The sequence below is a fragment of the Numida meleagris genome, chromosome Z (genome assembly GCF_002078875.1).
Source record: "Numida meleagris isolate 19003 breed g44 Domestic line chromosome Z, NumMel1.0, whole genome shotgun sequence".
In the NCBI taxonomy this organism is placed as follows: Eukaryota; Metazoa; Chordata; class Aves; order Galliformes; family Numididae; genus Numida; species Numida meleagris.
The window spans coordinates 70,223,848-70,247,494 of record NC_034438.1 but is presented as its reverse complement, the minus strand read 5'-3'; the positions used below and the strand labels follow the sequence as shown (position 1 = coordinate 70,247,494).

At 41.1% G+C, this 23,647-nt stretch overlaps 1 protein-coding gene across 1 annotated transcript in view; it reads left to right on the top strand.

Annotated features, from left to right (window-relative positions):
• DGKQ (diacylglycerol kinase theta) overlaps positions 1-23,647 on the top strand; it is an 82,634-nt gene that overhangs the window by 37,631 nt on the left and 21,356 nt on the right. Inside the window, 9 exon segments of the mRNA XM_021379985.1 lie at positions 498-566; positions 9,494-9,594; positions 10,942-11,165; positions 11,975-12,065; positions 13,971-14,025; positions 15,968-16,029; positions 16,297-16,447; positions 17,283-17,321; positions 18,973-19,088. Of these exon segments, the coding sequence (XP_021235660.1) occupies positions 498-566; positions 9,494-9,594; positions 10,942-11,165; positions 11,975-12,065; positions 13,971-14,025; positions 15,968-16,029; positions 16,297-16,447; positions 17,283-17,321; positions 18,973-19,088 (908 nt within the window).

Genomic DNA, 23,647 nt, shown 5'->3' with positions numbered 1-23,647 from the left:
TCTAATCTTTTCTAAGTATTGTATGTGTGATTGTACAGGCTCTCTTATAATGGGACGTTGTCTTGTAGCTTCTAGTGCAAATCTGTTTTTTCATTTATGGAAATTATTTAAATAATATCCATACTTCTGATTAGAAAGCTGCTACTACAGTTCCTGGACTGACTTGACAAAATTTGAATCTTATTTATGGAATTACTGGATGTAATTTGATAATAGGCAAATGTCACAGTTGGAGAAAGGGGTGAAACGCACTGATTGCCATGTTAAAGTTACAGTGGAAAGACTTCAGGTATGCTTCCACTGTAGTTACGTAACAGCACAGTGGGTCATGGTTTTTTAACACTTTGTATAGTATGGGTTTTTATTCTGAAATATCCAGAAGAAAATGACTGGATTCATTTGTGTTAATCTTCCGTGGAAACCTTAAGCGGCGACTACTTTTATTCACCTAGTTCAGATAAAAAAGAGTCCTCCCTTAAAATCTTTCTTTTTCACAGATGAAGGTGATGACGTTGATGGGTCAACGCAGGGACCAGCAAAAGATGTCCAAATTTCAACAGATTCCAGTAAGTAGAGTTAGAGCAAGTGGTAAATATTCACCTGTTCTAGTCTTTCATTCATTTAATCTCAATTTGCTTTACTTTGTTAAAAAATATGAAATAGCTATTCTTCTAGTGCTGGGTATCAGTTTGAGGTCCAGCACATATCCGGGGGTCTTGCCATCTCATCTCTGTTTTCCACTGGCAGATTATCAGAAGTGACAATCTGTTCATTACCCTCAAATCAATCGCAAAATTTAGCTTTCCTAAATTTCCCTTCTGCTCTTCAATACTTCAGCACTAAATTATTTCTGAAAAGAGCGTACTACGTAAATCCCAACTAGCCATGCCACTCAACATGATAACCAACTAAAGAAAGAATGGTGTTAAAAAATCCATCTACAAGAAAATAATGTAAAGGACAGACGTGATATCTTTTCAAAACATTCCTCCTTTAAGACAGCTGGATCCGAATGAGGTGAATTTATAGCTTTGATCAGGCACGGTGTAGTAGAAATGAATGTATTCCCCTGCAACAGGATTGAGCCAGGCTGGCAACTTCCCGTGCATTTTGTAAATGCATTGATTCTCATATTTTCTGGGATTGGTATTAGTCAAACCCTTACTTCTCAGATGGTGAAACCAGCCATGATTTAGGAGACATCTCAGTCCCTATATTCTTATCAGTAAACAGAACAACATGGTACTTGTTACCTAATGTAAGCTGCCTCTATTGCTGTAGAAATAGAAGTTCAAAATCAACAAATAGGGTTTTTCCTTCTTCTTTCTCTTTTTGTTTGTTTGTTTAATGTTCTTTCAGAGGTAATATGCTAAATTTGGAAGTGTTGTTTGAATTTTAAAAAAAAAAAAGTTAACTCAGTTATGGAAGTGATCTCAAGTATGCTTTTATTTCACTGTTTGAAGCTGGAGTCTCTTGATGACTAATAGATAAGAGAGCATGGTTGTGCATCGTAATTTATCATGAGACCAGACTCTGATTAACTGCATTTCATTTCAAGCCTTCAGCATTGTATTGGTTTAACTCTGATGTGCAGCTCAGCTCCACCACAACCACTGTCTCACTCTGACTCTTCAGAGGAGCAGGGGGAAGAAGTACGATGGAAAAGGGCTCACGGGTTGAGATGGAACATTGCTCATCAGTTACTGTCACAGGCATAACACACTCAGTGTTTGGAGATTAATCAAATTTATTAACAACTGATAGCAGGCAAGAGCTTTGACAGCTAAAGGCAGACTGTTAACTCTTTCTCCCGTCCACTCTCTCCTCCCTGCTCCCCACAAGCAGCACAGGGGAATGAGGAATGGGGGCTGTGATTAGCTGTTTTCAAAAACACATATGAACACATGCATGCAGAAGAGCGTAACACCTAGCAAAAGTTAGAAACAGCATTTAATGAGAAGACAGGACAGTATGTGCTGATCCAGGTGCATGCTATGAAGAACACCCATCTACAGCCTCTTCGTGTGTGACCAGCGCCTTTTATCTCCTTATCCCTCTGGTTTCCCATGCTTATTCCTACCCACATCACTTTGATCCCTCTTTTCCCCTCAAGGGGTTCATCCCCTAAGTGTTTCTTAACAAGTCTTGTGCCCACTAAGTCCCATAGTGCTCTTCCCCTGCATCCCATTAAAGATCTCCACACCCATAGGCAGTGACCTCAGTTGGTGAGGTGACCCACGTAGCTTCTCCTGTAGACCGGCCTGGTGTGTGCCACTCCTCAGACTGTGGGGCCGATGCCCTTGCATCAGAGTAGGGATTGGGTTCTCTGTTAACTTCTCTGACAAAATTGTTGGGGTTCACCTGCCTGCCACTGTACATCTGTGCTCCTCTGCATGCAGGGAGTCATAGCCAATCAACTTGAATATCAAATAGACATGGTCATTGTATGCTGGACCTCTTCCACTCGTTCATAGATATTAGACAATAAAAACTGTAATATGAATCAAGAGTGAGCCGTTCATTAGCTTCTGTGTGTTGACATAGTGTATTTTGCAGCTTTAGGAATGTTACCATGCTCTCTTCCAGGGGTGTCTGAACTGAATTATGTTCTGACATATAGTAGTTTTTCTTAATTCCAGCTTTCCACATTTTGCAGATACCTATTTTTCAAAAGCATTGAAAATAAGATGATATTGATTGTATTAGCCTGGAAAAGCATGCTTTTTCCTTAGGAAAGAAGCCAGCAGGAAAAGGTGCAAAGTCTTTAGATTAATACCTGAAGAAAATTTGAATTAGTGGCTTGCAGTCCGCCTTGTTTCTTAGCTCTCGTAGTAGCGTAATAATTGAGTGACGAGTTTGAAGATAAAACTCTTTTAAGTTTCAGAGCTAAAATGTGTTAAGTCAACCATGAAACTTAGATACTGAAACCAAAAGCATAAAAAGATTAAAAAAAAAAAAACAATCCTACACTTTGAGATGATAGATATAAAAGATCTGCTGAAAAAAACTTACGAGCAGGTTTGGAAAAGGACTAAATTCTCATGGCTGGCAGCATGAGCCTCCTCCTAAGAATTTGTCTATGCAATGAGCATTTAACTCAAGGAGAACTAAATGTTATAGTAATAGGAAGATTAGCATGATGTGAATGCTCTTATTAGTGTAGTTACTTGCATTGCTTGGGAACAGAGTTCACTCCAGAATATATAGTTGGTTAAACTGCTCAGGTAGCTGGGATAAGGAGGGGATTAAACGTGCTCCTCAGTGGCTCTTTTCAGCAGTGCATTATCTGTCCTTTCTGAGGTGGGATGTTGAATTCAATTTCAACCAGCACAGATCTTCTTGCTTTCCAGGACACAGAGTGCATTGGCCCCAGTTAAGGTGCAACCACAGATGTGTCCTGTCAAGCTCGAAAAGTCTGAGGCAAACTTTAAGATCATTCACCTTACTTCATGGTAATATGGAAAAATAGTGGGGGAAAAGATTAAAAGATAATAATAATGATTAAAGAAAACCAGCATTGGTTTGTTGTATACATGCAATAAATTAACCCCAGAGGAGCCGCCTCAGTAGCTCCTGAAATGAAAAATGAGTCATTGCAGGCTCTTTTATTTGTGTCAATATGCAGGGGTCTGGGAATGTGGAAGGACATCAGATTCTGCCCTGGTTGCTTGTCAGTGATCAATAAAACACTGAGGGCACTTGAATTCTATATAGTAAGGCCTTGACAGCTTTAATTTACTTCAAAGCTTATCCATTATAGGTGGTGCTTGATTGATGGTGTTTCTCCGTGTCCTCTAGTTCCTTTCTCAAAAATGCTTATAGAATTAGAATCATAGAATGAGCTAGGTTGGAAAAGACCTACAAGATCATCCAGTCCATCCACCTACCACCAATAACCCAACTAAACTGCATCTCTCAACACTATATCTAAATGTTTCTTGAACACAGTGTGGTTATGTTTGGTGGTACTTCCAAGTTGAAATGCTGTACGTGATGCCACGGTGAAAGCTTTTTTTCCACAAGTTAGTTTCCTTAACCTGCATTTGAAGATATTTTAAACTACCAGCTTGAATATTGGAAAAGGCTGTACGTGTCTCTTTCCCTTTCTTGGCTGAATTGCCTGGAACTACTTGGAAAAGAAAAAAAAGTCTGAAAAATCCCATGCTGCATTTGTTTTGTTTCACTTTCCTACTACAGGGCTTATCTTTCTTTCTTCTTCTTCCCTCAGCCCTCTTTGTCTGCCTTTTCTGACCCTTGATATAGACTGCTACTGTTCTCGCTTCTGAGTTGTGTTTTTGGTTTTCTTTTGGTAAGTTGTCCATCACTAGCATCTCCCAGTTCCCGTCCTTCCCCACTAACAACATTTACTCCCCAGTTTTGCTGCCTGTTTGATTTGGTTCTCTCTCAATCACCCTGTCCCTCTCCTGATCAATGACTACTTCTTCCTCTTGCCCTTGATGTCTCCTACCAACCTTTGTTCAAAACATTTACTGCTGTTGATGCTTTTTTCAGGGAGGTCAAGCATTTTTTCTTAACTTACTTCCTGAAAATTTAAAGAAGTTTTCTGGCAGATATCGTCAAGAGAGAGTGCTGTAGAACCTCTGGTAGTTCTGTACCATCGTTACCAGAAGGGTATGGGAGAGAATATTAGCTAATGTTATTGCCTGTCTTAAGGGTCCTTGTGACAAGGCTTGTCAGGAGATCTTAATGCTGCTTCTCCCTCTTTTTTCTTTCTTTACTTCTTTTTTTTTCTTTGTATCAGAGTCATTTGAGAATGTTCCGAAGCCAGGATGCAAAGTTCTTTCATTAGTTTTAGCCAAGTTGTTGGCTTAGTGCTTGTTTATGTCCCAAACCTGCTGACAGAGCAGAGGAAACCTTCACTGTAATTCTTCAGGAAGGAGAGCACTGTTTTCAGGAAGGAGCAAGGATGGCATGTGTGGGTGTTTAGGGATTCTTCTCTAAAGATGCTTAGCAAAACGTTCAGTTGCCATAAAAAGGGCCACTGTACTCTGCTAAAACCACTTCCATATAACTGTAAATGTCACGTGTTCTTCTGAAATCCAACTTAAATGGATTTGGAGCCCTAAAGCAGAGGAAGACGCAAGTGAAAGCAGCAGAAGTGTTGATATGTGCAGCATGTGCTTGGAGAAGTTCTAAAAATCCTCCCGGAGGAAATGGATGAATGGTTGGCTATGAACATGAAAGAGTGTCTGTCATGCAGCTCCAGGCCTGTTGTGGAACTAGCATGATCTGAGCTGATCATGAAAACTGGTTCAGGGAAGCAGCAAACCTGTCAGTGGCTTTCTTGGAAAAGCATCCAGAAAAAGAGAGAATCTGCGAAGGACTCTTCTGTAATGTCGTGTAAAGCCAACTAAAGTGAAAAAGGAAAAAAAAAAAAGAGGAAAAAAAAAAACAAAACAAAACAGGACTCATACCTGTTTTACTGCTACCTTGAAGGCTCTGAGAAGTAATAATGAAACAGCCCAAACTTGGCCTGCCACGAGTGTTGTGTGAGAGCAGCAGGCGTGCAGATAGTGCACATTCTGTTTGGAAGGGTGGTTCTTGATAAGCAGCATAGCTAGAATTTCTCTCTTTTCAAATTAAATTCCACCAATATGTTTGGTGTAAGCCTGTGTTTTTCTTGAATGGCAAAAATTGTCATTTTCTGCTCTCTGCCACAAGCCACACATAAGTCTTTTCAGAGGCTGTCCCCTCTGCAGACATTTTTTAAGTCGGGTTATGAGTCATGAAATGCTATTTATCTATTTTTTTCCCCAGGAAAGCTTGGTATCTTAGCCTTATAAAACTAGTTTCAAAGCTTGATGAATTATGCCTGGAGTTGACCTTCTTGTAGTTGTCTTCCCCTTGAGAAGTGTAATCGTGAAGAGCAAAGTCTTTTTTCTCAGCTGAGAGTTCTGGCTGGGTTGGAGGTAATTTTCTGTTTTCTGCAGTGAGCGACTTCGTGGTACGTAACTGCTTGCTGAGGCTAACCAATAAGAATAGCAGGCAGTAATAAATGATGTGTTTTTCAGAGAAAACACCTGATATTGTGTAGTCTAGTGCGTTTGGAAAAAAAGTTCTGAAGCAAAAGCATTCTTCAGTGAAGTATTAATATTGTAAATTAGGCAGTAACTCCTTGAAATGATAACTTCTTAATGCATCTGTTGTATATTACCAATAATTTTTAATACTAAAAAGACATGGGCCTCATTTCTGTAATTTGATCATTCTCTTAAACTTTGTATTTGGAGCAGGAGAGTGAAAGAGCTTTATTTAACTATAAAAGTGACTATAGTTGATGTTCTTTTCCAAAGTTAGCTCAATGTATGCAGACTCACAGAAGATGCCCAGTAACTCTCATGAGGTTCATTTGCCCTTGAATTAGTCAAGAAATGTATTTCCAGATGACAAGTTTTGGTCAAATAAATAGCTGTTTGGCTTTTTGTTTGTCCCTGGATGCCAATTTGCAAGAAAGCCAACTTTCATCAGGTTATAGTAAAAGTGACCCCAGTGAGGAGGACAGTGACGTGTTTTTTTCTTTTCATAAATAGAAGTTGTTTTATGTGAAAAGTAACCATAGTACCGTAAGGAAAGCAGGATCAAGCCTACTGTAAAGCTGCCTGAGGAACACACTTGAGATCCAAATTCTTCCTTGCAAACCAGTTTGAGAGTTTGAGTCAAGACAGATCTTTGCAATGTTTGTCTAGTCTTGAGAAGTGGAAAGCTCATAAAAACCTTCAGATAAAATGACTGAGGATTCTGTCAGGACATCTCGTATCTTACGAGCAGACTACAAAGGGAGATTGAATGAAAACAAGTACTAAAACTTGGATGTCTGTTTTTATTCTCAGATGGTTGTCTACCATCTGGATTGCTAGAGAAAACAGTAGAGATCTTGATAATGTTATGAAAGTGTTTATTCAGAACATTGGTTGTGCTTCAGTAACATGTTTGTTGTTTTCTGAAGTCGTGTTAGCCCAAGATAAGGTCACCCAGGACATAATGTCTTTTGGTTAAAATTTGTCCGTGCTGCAGTAATCATGCAGATCACTGTGACAGAAATCTGTTTCTAAAATAATTTCACTTTTTCTGACATTAATCCAGAAGTTTTTAAATGAGTGGGTCATTTTTTGACTGAAAAATGGTTCACGACTAAAAAGCTGCAAACATCTGTTATCTCAGTGCAGTGGCAATAGACTTACAAGGACAGTTTAGAAGTGAGAATCGATCAGACTTAAATGTGGCTCATACTGTGACTGAAAAACAAAAAAAGGAATGATCATAGAATCATGGAATTAGCAAGGTTGGAAAAGACATGATGTCCAATGTCCAGTTAGGTTTTGAATATCTTCAAGAATGGAGACTCACAACCTCTCTAGAGAGCGTTTTCCAGTGTTTTACCAATCTCACAGTGCATTTAAACCTAAGAAGTGTTTTCAGTGTCTGTCTATTGCCTCTTGCCTGCTCATATCTACACCTTTCTGTTAAAACTTAAACATGTGGGTAAGACTCCATGTGCATTCATTCTCCACTGTGAGCACTCACAGCCTCTCCTCATAGGAGAGATACTCCTGTCCGTCTGTCCCTTCATCATCTCTATAAGCCATTCCTGCACTTTGTGCAGTACGTGTCCTCCTTGTCCTGAAGAGCCCAGGACTGGAGCACAGTCCTGCAGATGAGGTTTCACTAAGGCTGAGTAAAGGCAGACAACCACCTTTGTGAGTCTGATAACCATCTCTGTCAGTAGGATTTTTCTGTCATGGGGGGGGGAACTTGTTCTAAACGTGCTCTAAACGTTTTCAAACATGAAGTTGGAAGAACCTTTGTTTCTATAGTGTTTGCCTTCGATGGAAGACATGGAGTACACATTGAAACATCCTGCAACCTTTGTTTGACGTCCTGTTAGTCAGGATGGTCCTAGATGTGTATTAGACACAGTGTATGCGAATGCTTTCAGGGCATCAGTGAAGAATCCTTGCAAAGCAGTTATTTGCTGCAGTCTTTACTAAGAGGCCCTCACTGTAGCACTGAGGTACCCAGCAGTGGATTTCTGCCTGGCATTCTTGCTTACTTTTTCCAGCTGTCACTCAGGGGTAGGTCTTTTGCTTTTTTTCCTTGCTCCTCCAGTTCTCCTTTTCAACCATTAAACAAGGGATCATTTAGCAGTGCCGTTCTTCAAACTACATGCCAGTACTAATTCAGAACATGAGGTTTTCGATACCTTCTGGTGTGCTGTGCAACATTTCTAAGCTGAAAGGGAAAGATGAAGCCGGATTCCAGCATGCCAGGTACACCTCCATCACAATGTGCATTAACACACTGCATGATTAACCAGCTCTGTGTGGCTTTCTGTTAAGCCGCCGAGCATTTCAAACCTGCAGGTCATCACTCCTACCAGCTGTATTGCTTTATGATTGCAGTACAGCTTTATTACGAGATCACGCTCTGTAACACGACTGCACACAGAGTGACTTTGGTTAACGATTCTGCTGTAAAGGTGTCAAGCAGAAAGAGCAAATTCGGACTGTGAAGGATTGGCATGGCTGTTGTAGACCGACCATGGGTTCCCTGGGGAATAAGTGAAAGAACCTGCAAAACTGAGCTGTTCTTCAGGTCCCTTCGTGGAGACGTGATCAGAAGAGTGCAAGAGGTCCCTATTCTCGGAGCCTCTTCCTTAGGCTGCACAGAGAGGTGTGGTTCCTTCCCAAGTGGGACGCACCTACCAGACAGACACACTCCCTCGTTTTCAGAACCGCTCGGGAGCTGCTGTGCTCTTAGAACTTGGCCACGCTTTACTGCTGCTTTCAAAAGACTCACTTAAATAAGACTTGGTCCTACAGTGGACTGCAGCAGAGCACGTCTTACCTCATCTCTGTGGCAAGATTAATCTGAAATCCTTAATGCTTCACCCTTTCAGAGGCGTCTGCGTGACAGCCTGCGCTCCATGCTGTGAGCAGGGACTTCGTGAGGCTGTCATGGAACGCAATGCAGCCAAGTGCTGTAGTTCATCAGTTGCTTCAGCTCTTCCTTCTCATTTTTCTACTCTTCCTCTGTTTTCTGCTGTCACCTGGAGCAGCTCTTTCAGTCTTCCTTCAGGAGGATGCTGTCCAAAGTGGCAGCGCTGTGGGTGCTGTTTTGAAGGTGGTGGCTTGCATTTGGTTTTGTTTTTCACACTGTTGAACTGGCTGATAATAAAGGCAGTCATGAATGGTGAGAATGAAGAAGTGATGAAAAAAGCACTGTGGTCTCATAACCAAAACCCAGAGAAATTTTTTGTTACTTAAAATACTCTTTTGTATATCCTCCATGAATGTGCACCTGTTCTAAATGTGCCTTGACAGAACAAAGCAATTCAGGCTCAAAACTTGTGATGAAGGAGCAATTCCACCGGGTTAAAACCTGGTTTTGAATAGTTCCACTGTATGCTTCCTGTGCAGGTAGCTTTATAATTTGAGGGGTGTGTTACTGAAATACAACAATTGTTTTCATTCAGGTAAACAAACATTAAGGATATTTGATGGGAGTGATGCTGTGAAACGCAATCAATTTCGACTGATCTCAGTTCCAAGGATTGCAAAAAATGAAGAAGTTGTGGTAAGATACCCAGTGAAGGTCAATGCTACGGTGTCATGAAGGAGCAAATAATTTATATATTGCAATATTCAAAGGCTAACAGTTGTACAAATGTAACTCAACAACAAAACCTGTAAGTGGTCTAGAATATTTTAATGTAATTTGATTTCTTCGTGCAGTGCTCTTATTGTAGAACATCTGTAGATATTGTTGTCTAGATACTGTTGCATAACGGGGCCTACAGCATGTGCAGCAGAAAGTCAGTTGTTAAGCAGTCATTCTCCTTCCTGTTACAACCCTGAAGTCTTTTTACTGATGTGAGCTGGACATATTCAGGATATATATACAATACTAGATAATGAGCTCCTTAGATGTCATTCCTTTTCTGTAGTTTGGAAGTCTTCATTAATAGTTGGAAGTTGATGCTGCATAGCCACCGCTGTTGCACTTTCACGATGGAAGCATGCCACGCTGACATCCACTGCTTGATTGTGAAAGTAGTGAATTATCGATTATATAATGGCCCCCTGTCTTGCTATTTCAGTGTTCTTTGTTGGGTGGAAAGATGACTCAGTACTGAACCACATGTTCTGTACAGATCTTGATTTATAACTAAGTAGAGACCCCAAGCTGTGCAGAGCATGGCCCAGAGGGTGTGTGGGGAGTTTGACCTTTGAGTGGTGAAGGACTCCAAGTCATAGAGCAGTTGTCGCAGCAGTCTGTAGAACACATTTCCTCAGAATTACTGAAGATTAAAGCTTATAGCTCATTAAAGTTGTTATCTCGGTAGTGTGCTTAAAATCAATAAGAGTTTTGAAAATCACTTCTAATGTTCTGCATGTCAGTGGTCTCCACTGAAAATGGCACAGAAGGCTGAAAGCACTTTTGTTTAGGATTGCTACTTGTAAGCATGTTTTGTCAGGCTGCTGTGTATAGTACTAGGTCAGATTACTGCCAGTTTTCCTGAACGACTTACTGGGCTGTGTGCACTGCAGAGTGTACGTGCAAAATCAGGTGTAACTTACCATCTCGCTTGTGGAGTAAATTCTGTGTGCACTGCACGTCAGCTTTATTGGTGCTGAATTCTACTTTTAAGTATGGAGTTTAAATGACTGTCACTGGACAAAACTACTGTGTTCAGACCAGTGCTTTCCGCTGATTGCTTTCCAGTGATAACTCAGGTTTTCTTTCTATTTCTCCCACGAAAATTTGTTTTTAAAACTTTGTTTTTGTTTTTCCCTATTGTTCCGTGCTTAAAACGTGTTACAAAGGTTGATTCTGTAAGTAGGGTATTTATGAATGTCAGTGACGACCTAGGTATTATTGTGGCATTTCATAGAAATGATGATTTATCTTCCTGTGTCGTAGGAAGCTGCTTTGAGGGCATACTATATAAATGATGACCAGCAGGAGTATGAGCTGCAGACCTTTACGCAGCAGGCACTGCTGTCTGATGACGTTGTCAACAGGAACGATGCTGCGGAGGACAGCAACTTAGGCTCAGTATTCCGAGAATCTGTTCCTGAAGCTTGGATTATTAGAGCCAAACCAAAGGATGAGGACGTGATCAGAATTTATCCTGCCTGGCTGTGGTGAGTGTTTCTCTCTTTTACGGTGAAGTTGTCTTGCTTAGCTGTGTTTGTCTTCTGTAGTTGTCCAGCAAGTTTCAGTCACTGCGATCTCACTAGTGTAACAGGCAGTGTATGTTTTTCTTTCATATTGAAGGATTCTTTTGCTTACATTTCTGAAAAAGTAATATACATATTACTCACTCGAGTGCATGGAAACCCGCTCTTGGGTTCTTTTACATGTACAGAACACGTTATGTTGTTCAGTTCTGTTACTGTGCATTTCGCCAAGAAGGTGGTGCTGTGCCTTAACTGCATCTGTAAACAAGGGGTGACTAATACACACTGTTGGACAGCTCGATGTTCTTTTGGAAGAAGTGTTAAATACATAGAATTTAGTACAACTTCTAATGTGAGAATGGGAGGAAAAATTAAAGGCAAAATGTCTGTTCCATTTTACCACTGACACTGTACATTTCTAGCATTTGTAGCAGTGAAGACTAGCTGATGACCTATTTGTTTCTTAAAAGCAGTGAAATAAAACATAAACTATTGCTTGTTTTAATACTCAACTACATTGCCAAACTTTACCTGAGACCTGCTGTTAGTTCTGTGTATAGGAACAGATTCATTTGCAGTGCTACAATTTTAATGATTGGTTAAAATGTTTGTTTGTCTGATGTGGCTGATACTGAATTTGCCTAAAAGAACATCTTCATATTATACAAATGTCTTCCAAATGCTTAATAAATTTGCCATTTAGTTAAAAAAGGGTATGTAATTAGGTGAAATATTTGTCCTAAGAAAGGTAAGTGTTGCTTTTTTCTTTCCAGGGGGGGAATGGAATACATTTCTCTTCGAGTAAATAAGCATAGCACTACACAGACCGTGATCAAAGAAGTGCTTCCATTACTTGGAAGGCAGGTAAATACAAGATAATGAACGTGTCTCTATGTCACCTGGGTGACCTTCAGGTGGGGTGTGCATGTTTTCCTCAGAGAAGGATTCTTATTGGTCCATCTGCTGTTAACGTTGATATTGTTAATGCTTTCTACAGTCTTTTGTGGATCTTTCAGTCTTTCAGTGGTAGACCTAGTTGCTGTTTACTGAAAGTTAATGTCAGTCTTCTCTGGTCAGGAAAATTTACTTGTAACACAAGTTATGTAGTATGCAGTATAATTTTTCTGACTTTATATGTCTTTAAATACTTAAAATACAACTATATATAAAATACATTGCTTATCTTATCTTGCCGGGGAATTTCAGCAATCGTCGCAAAGACAGTCACGTTTGTCTCTGCAAAGAATAAACTCAAGGCTGAATGGCACCCACGTGGCTTACCATCTGCGTTCCTTCCAGCCTTGATGGAAAGTGGCTAGACACATCCTGTATTTCTTGAAGATGCACATGTTTTCCATAGAATATGATCTCTTTTCAGTCTGCCTGTTTCACGGTCGGTGCCAAGATAGTACAAACTTCTATGAAACGTGTTAGTAGAATATGTAAGTGTTGCCAAGGCACTGGCAGTCTGAATCAAACACACAGCTGCGGAGACGCGAATCTGTAGTGTGTGCTTTTCATTCAGCAGTTCGTGAGCTCACCAGCACTCGGCATATTTCCTCTGCTACAGCAAACAGCCGTGCTCACAGAGGGCAACCGCCATCTGCAGTTACTTGCAGGGCACTTTGAGGCATACACATGGGTAGCTGCTTGGAGCAGGTGATGTTTTGGTAGACCTCTGTCCTTGTGCGCACACTATGAAGTATGTGTCAGCTCATTTTGCATCGCAGGATGGATCTAGGATTTGCTTGTAACAGTTTTCTTCAGGTGATGCAGACCTTCTAGCAAAACTTGGAAATTTGTGTCCGAAACCTCTTTTCACCTGGACGAAAGCATAAGTTGAATGAGATAGCTGGGTTTGGAAAATGTCTCCAAATACCTGTATCTGGGAAGCTAGTTTGCAGTTATGAGAGACCTAGTTCCCTGGAGCACTTGCAGTTTCCCTGATACTGGTAGTTTTTAAAGGGTTTTTTCTGTTGTCTGTATGAAAATAAATACACGCAGGAAAACTCTTTTTAATATCCAGAATTTGCATGTGCTGAAGATCCTCTCCAAAGACCCCTCATCAAATTTCAGGCAAAGCAGGGGTAATAGTTGAAGCTTTTAAGATCTTGGACCATGACATGCAAACTAAGTTCATTAGTCCTCTGAGTCTCAAGTGCTAAAATGAAGATTTACTGGGTTCTGAGTGTCCTGTGTTTCCAGAGTCACAGTAATCCTTGCAAACGACTGAACTCCTGGCTTTTCTTCTCCAACTGTGAGGCAGTCAGGTGCTCCCTGCAGTGCTGGCAGTGCGGTTTGGAGGAGGGGCATGTCATTTGAGCAGAGTTTCTTTCCATCAGTGCTGGTGAAGTGCCCCAGATGATGAAGACTGATGAACCTGCTTTTGCCAAGCCTGGTGCCTGTTTGATCTTCTCAAAGAGCAGGCTCATTCCTTGTCCTGCATGCTCACTCTGGAAAGACACTGCAGACATAGCCCAGCTGAACTGCTGGTCACTGGAAGAGTAACGTTAGCAGTATTGTGTGGTTGTTCTTTCTCTATAGGGCTGTTAGAACAACCATGTAGTTAAGAACGCAGCGGCTTGACAGTATGTATGAGAGACTGCTGTATCAGAAGAAGTATGTTAGGGATTGATTTCAATTGGGATTGGTTTTAAAATGTTTAATTTTCCATGCTTTGTTTGTGCAGTGGACAGCATAATTTGTAAGTATCAGGCAAAACTGTATCATGTTTAGAAACTACTGTTTGTCTGCTCCATCTTTTGGCAGACGGAGTGCCTCCAGAATTTCAAACTGGTGGAAGTGCTTATGGGCAGTAAGCAAGGTAAGTGAAGGTGCGATGACCAAAGGCACATCCCTCCGTCATCTTCTAGTGCTCATTTTCATTTTAGCACAGTCACAGTTAATAAATTTTTTAAAATACATGCCTTCGTAAATGAAACTTCGCCATCATGTTGGAATGCTTATTTGGAAGTGATGTTGATTATTTTCAGTTCTGCGTGTCCTGTGAGCGTACAGTTCCCTCCTGTTTCTTCATCATCACACAGAGATTAATTACTGGTTTCTGATGTATGTTAATACTTTGAACCTTGTTTTGGGAAGCTACGTTTAACTGACATAAATGTCTTAACTGCAGTTATTTAGTAAAGATTAATTGTAACGTTCATTTGGCTCCCTTCCTTCTCTTCTCTTTTGTCCTGACACTTGCCCTCATAGAAGAGCAAATTCAATTCCTGAAGTAGTTCAAGGGACACTCATGTTTTTTTGGTCAGTCCAAGGAGTATCTGTGTGCCTTAGGAAATAATGAAATATGCAGTCTGAGCATTACTCAACAAGTCTGTGATCCTGCAGGAACTGAGCAGATGTTATGCAGGTTTGCATCTATTTGTGATGCATTCCTTTATTTCTAAGGTGTCGTGGAGAGGGAAATAAAGCCAATGAAGTGTATAAAGCAGTAAATAAATAATAAAGCAATGACATACCAGTGAAGAGGCCAGCGCTGTGCTGTCACAGCCCAGAAAGCCAACTGTGTCCTGGGCTGCATCCAAAGAAGTGTGGCCAGCAGGGTGAGGGAGGGGATCCTGCCCCTCTGCTCTGAGGCCTCAGCAGTAGCACTGCGTCCAGATGTGGAGTCCCCAGTGCAGGAGAGACATGGACCTGCTGGAGCATGTCCAGAGGAGGGACACAGGAATGATCCCAGGGATGGAACAGCTCTCCTGCAAGGACAGGCTGAGAGCTGGGGCTGTGCAGCATGGAGAAGAGGAGGCTCTGGGAGACATGAGAGCGGCCTGTCAGTAGCTAAACAGTGTCTAAGCAGGGCAGCTGCAAGAAAGAAGGGGCAGACTTTTTAGCAGGGTCTGTGGTGACAGGACAAGGGGAAATAGTATCAAACTAAAGGAGAGGAGATTCAGCTTGAATGTAAGGAAGAAGCTTTTTCCAGCAAGGGTGGTGAAGTGCTGGCACAGGTTGCCCAGAAATGTGGTGAGCTTCCTGTAAATGGAGACACTCAGGCTGGACAGGGCTCTGAGCACCTGATGAGCTGTGGACGTTCCTGTTCATTGCAGGGGAGTTGGACTGGGGACCTTTAAAAGTCTTTTTCAACTCTCAGGGTCCTGTGATTTGAAGTGGTCTAAAGATGTTCTGGCTACTCCCAAGTAAATAGCTCTATAGTTCAAATACTGAACTACAGCTTCACCTTTTTTTAGCATTTTCAGTTCGTTGTTCTATGAGGTTATTGTGGCCCTGTGAATCTTGGTTAGTTTCTGGTGCTCTGTTTTAAATCATCATATCATAGCAGCAGGAGCTTAACATAGAATCACCTAAGATTCTATGATACAGCTTTGCTTTAGTTGGAAGTTATTACAATTGTTCTAATGTTTCAGTGGAGTATTGAAGTTGGTCATTTTCAGGGAATTGTTGGTTAGTGGTCAGGGAATGTTGTTATAAAGTCTTCCACTGTCCTAAGAGCTGGCTCCTTACCAAAGTGTTGCTCGTCTTTTGAAAGTCTTCACGCTGTTTTTGCCTTTTTTAAAGGGAGATGTTTAAGAACTGTGAACAAATTCGGACTGTGCAAAGTACCTCCATGGTTAGTCTTTGAACAAGGAGTAGTTCAGGTCTGCCTTATCCTTTATGTTAATGGTAGATGTGTGCCATGTTCTGAATTTTCCCTAAAATTTTGTCGTTTTTTTTTTGTTTGTTTGTTTAATTGAGCCAGATATTAACATACGCTGCTTTCAAACATTGATTAATGTTCTTTCTATTTCTAGTTCAGCGCATGGTCTTGGACAATCAGGAGCTGATTCTAAACAGACTCGAAGACATAAAAAAGGTATATATGAAAGAGAAATAAGATCCCTTTGTTATGCTAAGTAGGGAGTCCTCTTTCGTACTGAAAAAAAATAAGTACTGAGTTACTCTCCCTGGTGGCTCATCTATAGAGAAGTCAAACCCTTGGACTGAAGTTTGTTGCAGTTTATGATATTCTCTAAGCGCAGAGGACGTAGTCATTAAGTGCAGAAGTATCTGGGGTTTTGTTGCCTGATAACTTTTCACAAAATATCGTGTCATTTGTATTTTTTTTTTTAAATTTTTGCAGATATCAATACGTCAGATGAATCAAACAAGATTCTACATAGTGGAAAATAGTAAATCCACGGTACAAGTAAATTTATTTGTTGGTGGGCTTCCACCTCAGCTTTCTGCTGATGAGTACGCAAATATTCTCAAGGATGAATTAGCTATCAAAAGTGAGTAAACAGGTGTGCTCTGGGATCTATTCACCTTTGTATGCAAAGTTATTTATAAAATGCAGTAGTGTCTGTTCCTCCTTATTATTTTACTCATTATCTTGTGATGTGTTATGAAAAATCTGTTTTCCAACTACTCTGATGGGATTTTTTTTTTACATGTTTTAGTATGTTGATGGTTGCACGAAAGATGTGATAGCTCATTATTCAGAGGATGGCTGTTACATTACTTGAGTTACATGGGGCTCTACTAGTTTTTTAATGAAAATGATACCACTTTTTGGAACTTAACCAAATATACCTTACACTTTTTGAATTACGGCAGTGCAGTTTAACTATTTAGGCATAAATGTTCCTTGCCTGTATTAACTACTGATTTTTTTGCATGAGCTATCCGTACTGTCACGGAGAAACATGAGCTGTGTGTGTGCACGTATGGACAAGCGCTGAGTGAGAAGAATTTGTTTTCCCTTTTCAAAGAAGTGCAGTTGATTTTACTCTTTCAACCACGTGTTACATAAACAGATCAGGAATGCATCATGCTTCTTGTTTCAGGAAAAGAAGCATTTTTACCAGTCTTTTTAAGTAACTTCAAGAGGAATTAAACTAAATGCCTGGAAGAATACATGCCCATCTTTTATGAAAAATCAGTTTAGCTTTTCTAAGTTGTAAAGTAAACTTAGCAGAGGGAAAGTGTTAGCTGGAGATTCTCTTCTGTATTTGTATAACTTTTAATATTTATTTATATTATATTTATGTAACTTTTTAAAATATTTTAAATATTTACTCTAAATGTACCCAAGGTTTTATGTGTTTATATTTTTGTCCTTTGCAGCAAATGTAGTATCTCTAAGTCATGTTTATCAAGCACAAGGTAAGCATTAAGATTTTAAGTATTGCAAACAAAGTCTGTTTTCAAAACTGCAGTCTTACAGTAGAGGTTCTAAGCTCAGAGTATTTTAGTCATACTTCATAAGCAAAAAGCCATGTAAATAAAACGTAACACATTGTATTTATGAAAAGCAGGGGATTAGTGTTACCTTATTCATAAAAGGTTGGCTTTGTGCCACCTGTACCAGTAAGTGGTAATAATCCGTCATAGAAATGAGGTTGGAAGTTGCACTTGAGCTGAACAGTGCTCTTAAAACAACTTCGAGTGCTTTCTCTTCGTTGTGGCTTTGAAGCACTAAAATTGGTGCTTCCCTTTAACTTGGTGGGACAGTTTGACACAGGTCAGTGTTCAAGCATAATACTGAACTGGGGCTCAGTGGCTGGAAATCTGAAGAGGGTCAGCATGCTCATCTCTGCTTTCTTCCTGTGATCAGGCTTTTTTGAGCTGCTGCTTTGCTTTTCCTTTACAAATGTTTGACTGAGAAGTGTCAGGGCTGTTGAGAGCTGCTGAAGCCCTGCTTCTGTGCAGCATCAGTGCAGCAGTCAGGCGTGGGCCTGCCTCTGGTAGAGCGCACCAAGAAAAGTCTGGAATTTCTTTCTTGAACTTTGAGGTGTCATTGTTGAAGTTTCGTGTGCTTTGGGAGGCTTACCTTCCAAATAACTGTTAATTGGATCTTTCTGTAGTGAGGTTTTGAAGGCTGATGTGTGCTTCCTTTGTGTATTTGCTATCTCCACGTAGCTAGTAAATACTGACTTCTCATTAGGAAGAGCATAAAGCTTTCGTGTCTGTGAATGGAGAATAGTTGTATATGTGATAGAACACATCTCACTGCTTCATTTAACCATGTTTACCTACCTGCATGTGTTTTTTTTCTTGTGTAATTGCTAGTAAGTATTTTTACTGCTGTGAAAAGGGTGAGGTTTTTTCACTTGCTGAATATTTTTGTCTCTGACACTTTCTGTCTCCCATTTTTGGTTGTTATATGGCCAGTTTGTTGCCAACTTACATTTCATATGCAGTCCATTACATCTTGGATCTTATCCTGCCCTGTCTTTAAAGTCTGTCCTCCTCACTGAGTATCTTATTTTAAACTAACTTGCCAGTATTTTATTTTCTTTTGTTTTTCTTCTTTGTCCTGCCTTCCAGTGGAAGACCTAAGCTGACTTTAAAGGTTTTAGAATGATTCTCAGATAGGATCTTTGCCTGTGATAATTCCTGTTGAGATCTTGTCAGTGAATGGTACCTACCAGATTTTTAACGATGGGATAGAAAATGAAATCTGATAGCTTTGTCACTTCTACAGCATGAGAACAAGCTCTAAGTAATAAAGTGTGTGGAAATAGATGATACTTCCAAATCCCAGAGGAAGTCTTCAAATATGCATCAGTTCTGTGTTGAAATTCTTTATGTCCTTGAACTGCTTCTTGTTAAAAATCTGGCATATGTTTGAAGCTATGGAGGAAAGCTTAAAAAAAAACAAAAGAGAAAGCCCAGCTCAATGATAACTAACAACCAGAAGTGTTATAAGTAACTTTTACTGAAGAATATCCTAAGTAAACATTTGCTGTGATTCAATATTGTTGATTTTCTAATAATAGGAAATACAAAAAGTAGTCCGAACATGTCTTTGCAGGCGCTGTTGTACTCGAAATTTCATGTTTTTCTGAAGCTGAAAGAATATATATGCTAGTTAAAGATACAACTGTCAATGACAAGCCTCTGAACGCTGTGGTGATGCCAGAAGTTATGGTAAGAGATGTGGTTGAACTTAAAACTTGTTTCTCAAATCAAAAATGCTACCTTCACGCTTCTTTTTCTTCTGGAAGTGAGTAAAAGTGTTATCTTTTTCAAAGGAACCCTACAGTGACTCTAAGTTAAAGTCTTGGGATGAAGAATAATACTGGAGAGTTTGTACTTCATGCGTCTGATATATTTCTGTTACTTAAATCACTTGTCCTACTGTTGAGTTGTGAAGGGCTGTGAGCATAAGTACACAACTGTAAACGGAAGAAAAACAGAATTTTCATTTTTCTCGTATTTGTTTCAAAAATCAATAAGTTGGACATAGTTTCAGTAGTTTAATTCCATAGAATTTCAGAAAAAAATCTCTCTGAAAGAAAATTTGCGCCTCGTGCAGAGGTTAGACTTTGTGCAAGAGTCCTTCCGTAGATTCACACCTGGTTTTGGTATGTTTATGTGTTTACAGCCCACTTTCCCATGAATCACGTGGGTTCCTAATAGGCTTTGTATTAATAAAGCAGAATCAGGATAGAGAGGGGGAAGTGGTTCATTGAACAAAGTCATTTTGAACCCAGGTAACGTAGGTTCTGTCCAAAAGTCAGAGTAGCCCTAATTACTTTCTGCTGTGCATCTTGCAGTTACTGTCTTCCTAGAGTTGTACTATGACAAAAGAGCTGAAAGCCTTAGTTTGACTTCTTCAAAACTTCAGAGAAGGATGAAAACTTCACAACAGTGGGAACTGTGAGATAGCTTCAGGTGGGAGGGTCTCAAGTGCAATAGCAGTAGCAAGGCTGATAGTTGCATACTTACATGCCTGCTATATTAAGACTCCTGTCCTTGTCAGAGTTTTCTGGTGGCTATTTTTTTTAATTTAAGTAGATGCTAGTGGCAGTGCTTACATTTAGATGGCACTATTACAAACTACCCCTCTTCCAAAAGAAGAGAAAACCTTGTGCTTATGCATGCCATGGGTGTTACGTTTTGTGAGATGATTAGAAACAAGTCTTACTTCTGAGTAGGTTTCAGCTCTTCTTTTTACAAGAAGCAGAACAAAAAGGATGAAGCACAAAGATGAGCCTAGATGTGGTGTATAGCGTGTGAAGTTGGGTTTATCTCTGTTGATGATGTGTCTGGATTCGACATTAGATGTGTTGAAGTGAACATACGGATAATGCTATCATTCATCTGATGCAGGATATTTCTTAGAAAATCTGCTTTAGGGGACTGCTTGGATGAACTGCTAATATAAAAGAAGGAGAGAAGGGCTGTATATGTGCATGTACATTTTCTTTCCATTTGTGTGTGTATTGTTTATACATAAATCACTTCTAAAGTAATGCCTCCTATTTATTTTCATGCTACAACTAGAAATAAAGAGCACATTAGCAGTATTTCATAGAGAAAATTCTCAGACACAAAACACTGCTTTTCATCATAGTCACCATCATTAGCTGTGCATTTTTGCCAGTGATGAACCAGAGCCTATATGCTGTCCTCATAAAAATCTGCACCAGTGGAGGTGACACTCCAGTTCACAGCTGCTCTGACAGTGTTGTTGCTGGCAAGACATTGCCCATGCAGCCCATGTTTCATCAGCCCAAACAGATGGAAGTCTGAAGTTGCCAAATCCGGACTGTGCAGCAGGTGTAGTGGGACAGTCCTACCACGATTGTCAATGTACTGCGTACTGATATGGGGCCTGGTGTTATTGTGTTGCAAGAGAAAGACTGTGTTTTTCTGCAGCCTGGCTGTGGAGGCTCAACCCTTCATCTTAGTCAGCACCACGACGCAGTGGTCGGAGTTGATGGTATGTCCAGGTTCCAGGAACTCCAGGAGGATCACCCCTTTCCTATCCCAAAAGACAGCGTATACCACTTTACCTGCTGGGGGCTCCATCTTGAACTTTCTCTTTGATGGGGAATTCACATGTCAGCACTCCATGGACTGCCATTTTCACTCTGGCTCTTAGAGGTGACACCAGTTGTCATCACTGATAAAGAAATGACCCAGGAAAATGTCACCTTCAGCTTTGTATTCATTCAGTAGGTCGTGACAAACTTGCATGTGATGTTCCATCTGTTCCTGTGTGAGCTCTGTGGGACCTGCCTGCCACAAACTCTGAGATATCAGTGATGTTGCCACACTGATACTCAGCTTCGTACACACTTCCCCGGTCGTAATCCACCAGTTTGCTTGGATGAGCTGATTGAGATGCTTTTCATTTCGTGGTATGACAGCTGGTGCATGGCTGTCCAGAACATGGCTTATCTTTTACATCGCTGTAGCCACTGCTGAAATGCACCACCCACTGCCTCACTGTGCTTGCATCCTCTGTTTGGTCTCCATAAACATTCAGCAAGCGTCAGTGAGTGTCAGTACGTGCCATTTTTTTCCACATGGAGGAATTCAGTGACACACCTCTGCTTCATCCACACTTCCATGTCAGATGTAATTCTTCTAGGTTGTCCTTCTGCTGCCGTCTGTTGCACAGCAACAAAATTTAGTGGGAATGTGCAACCTCCGCTGCCATACCTCCAACATCTGCCTCTGTCACGGACCAAAGTAATAAAAAAACAGGAGGCATTACTTTTGGAGCAGCATTCATTTTGTCATCTCACTAAAATGAGCCAAGATTAAACCTGATTAACGTTTCAAGTGCTGTCCATTTGTGCTTGGGCCGCACAGCTGTTGCTGTTCACTAATTAGCTGGGGGTAAACAGAAGAGCGATTGTTGATCTGCTGTGGTGGCAGTTGGGCTGGATGACCTGCTGAGGTCCTTCGCGGCCTACTGTTCTGTAACACCATCAGCCTTTGTTTGTTCTGTATGTACACAGTCGTTTCAGTACAGCAACAGGAAATACTTTTACGAGAATTCAGTAGAATAGTGACGTGTGCTCTGTTTGTCATTCACCTTGTGAATGAGGGACGAAGAAACTGGGAACCAAGTTCTGATGTGTGGTCTTAGAAGGAGAAGTGGTGATAAAGGGAAGGCCACGGTGTTTTGGTTGCTGAATGATTTTTCCAAATTACAACTTCAAACGAACAAAACAAAGGAAGTCTTAAAATCCAGTAAAAATGTGAGCATCCGTGCTGTGCATTGCTTGTCTGTCACTTTCCCAGTGTGAGATTTACTCACTCTGGTCTTGGTGCACCTACTGAGGAGCCGGCCCAGTTCTTAGCTGGCATGGTCACGTCTGCCAGCAGCCATCCATCACCCTCATAGCCAAAGCCCTGCAAGGAGCTGCTTCCCACCTTTGTGCCACTGCTCGTTTCCTCCAAGAAACAGTTCCTGGAGGTGCTGCCACGAGGCACAGCTGCTGCGCTGGTCACACCGATGCCTTGCTCACAGTTCTTCGTTGGGTCCAAGGCCTCCTTAATGGCCGGGTGTGGAGGGGTCTGGTGCTAGGGGATCAGTGCAGGAGTCCTTGTATGTGGGAGCTGCTATAGGCAGTCTTCTTGCAAAAGTTTACGTGTTGTGTTGCTTAGAGATTTCCATCGCTCCTGGAAGGCAGGCCGTAAGTGTTGTGCTGGGCCTGGGGTACAGAACGCCGTGTTCTCTGATGTCGTTTGATGTGATTACACAGTACACGCCACAGGGAGAGGATTAGCGTGAGTAATAAATATCTTGCTGGAGCCTGAAGCTGCGTTGTGCGGATCCTGACAAATGAAGCAACGTGCAGTGACTTGCGGAAGGCCTAAATCACATGCCGTCCGCTAGCTGCCTCTGAGAAACACGCAGCAAATTCCCTCCAGCAGAGCGTGGAAGCTGGGACCGAAGGGGAAGGGAGTCCTCAGCAGTGAGTCACGTCCCCAGCTCAGAGCATCCTGCAGGGCTTTGCAGGGAGCAGCACGGAGCTCTCCTTGGGGCCCGTGCCTTACGGGCAGCGCTGGAGTGGCTCTGCTCTGCCGTGCAAGCCTGGGAGCTTGTCCTGGGACTTATAGCCCCTATGGAAAACCTGTTGTTTTCTTACAGGTTGGTCCTTCAGAGAGGTTTTGCAGCACTTCTTACCCTTTTAACCACAAGCAGTGGTGAGAAGCAAGTTAAATGTAAGGGTAAGCGCACGTGAAAGGCTTCTGCCCTTGCTAGGATGCTTTGTTTAGTCTGCACAGCCACATTCAGTCCTAAATGGTTATAACTGGGGATTTACTCTGGAAGATACTTGAACGAGGATGTATTTGTGTGGTAGAACTCTTCAGTTTGTGCTGCGTGCAGATGTTTTGTTTGTTCCAGGCAATTCTTTGCAGCTGCTTGTGACTTTTAGCAGCGGTCAGGGTGGATGTTGCACCTTTTTTTTTGTTTTTTTGGTACAGTATTGACACTTGAGAAATATGAAATTTAGATGGCAATTTTGTGGAAACTGTGAATAGATATTTGCAACGTTGTATGTGCTTGAGTAGGATTTCACACCACGGCTGTGCTTTTGGATGGCTTGGAATTTACCACGTCTCAAAAATCAGTGCAATTCCCTGAAGTTCTTTGTGAGTGATTTTAGTTGCTTGGTTTTAGACCTGGTGCATAGATCTTGTCTGGAAAAGCAAGCAGTACAAAACATGTGCTTACGATGTCT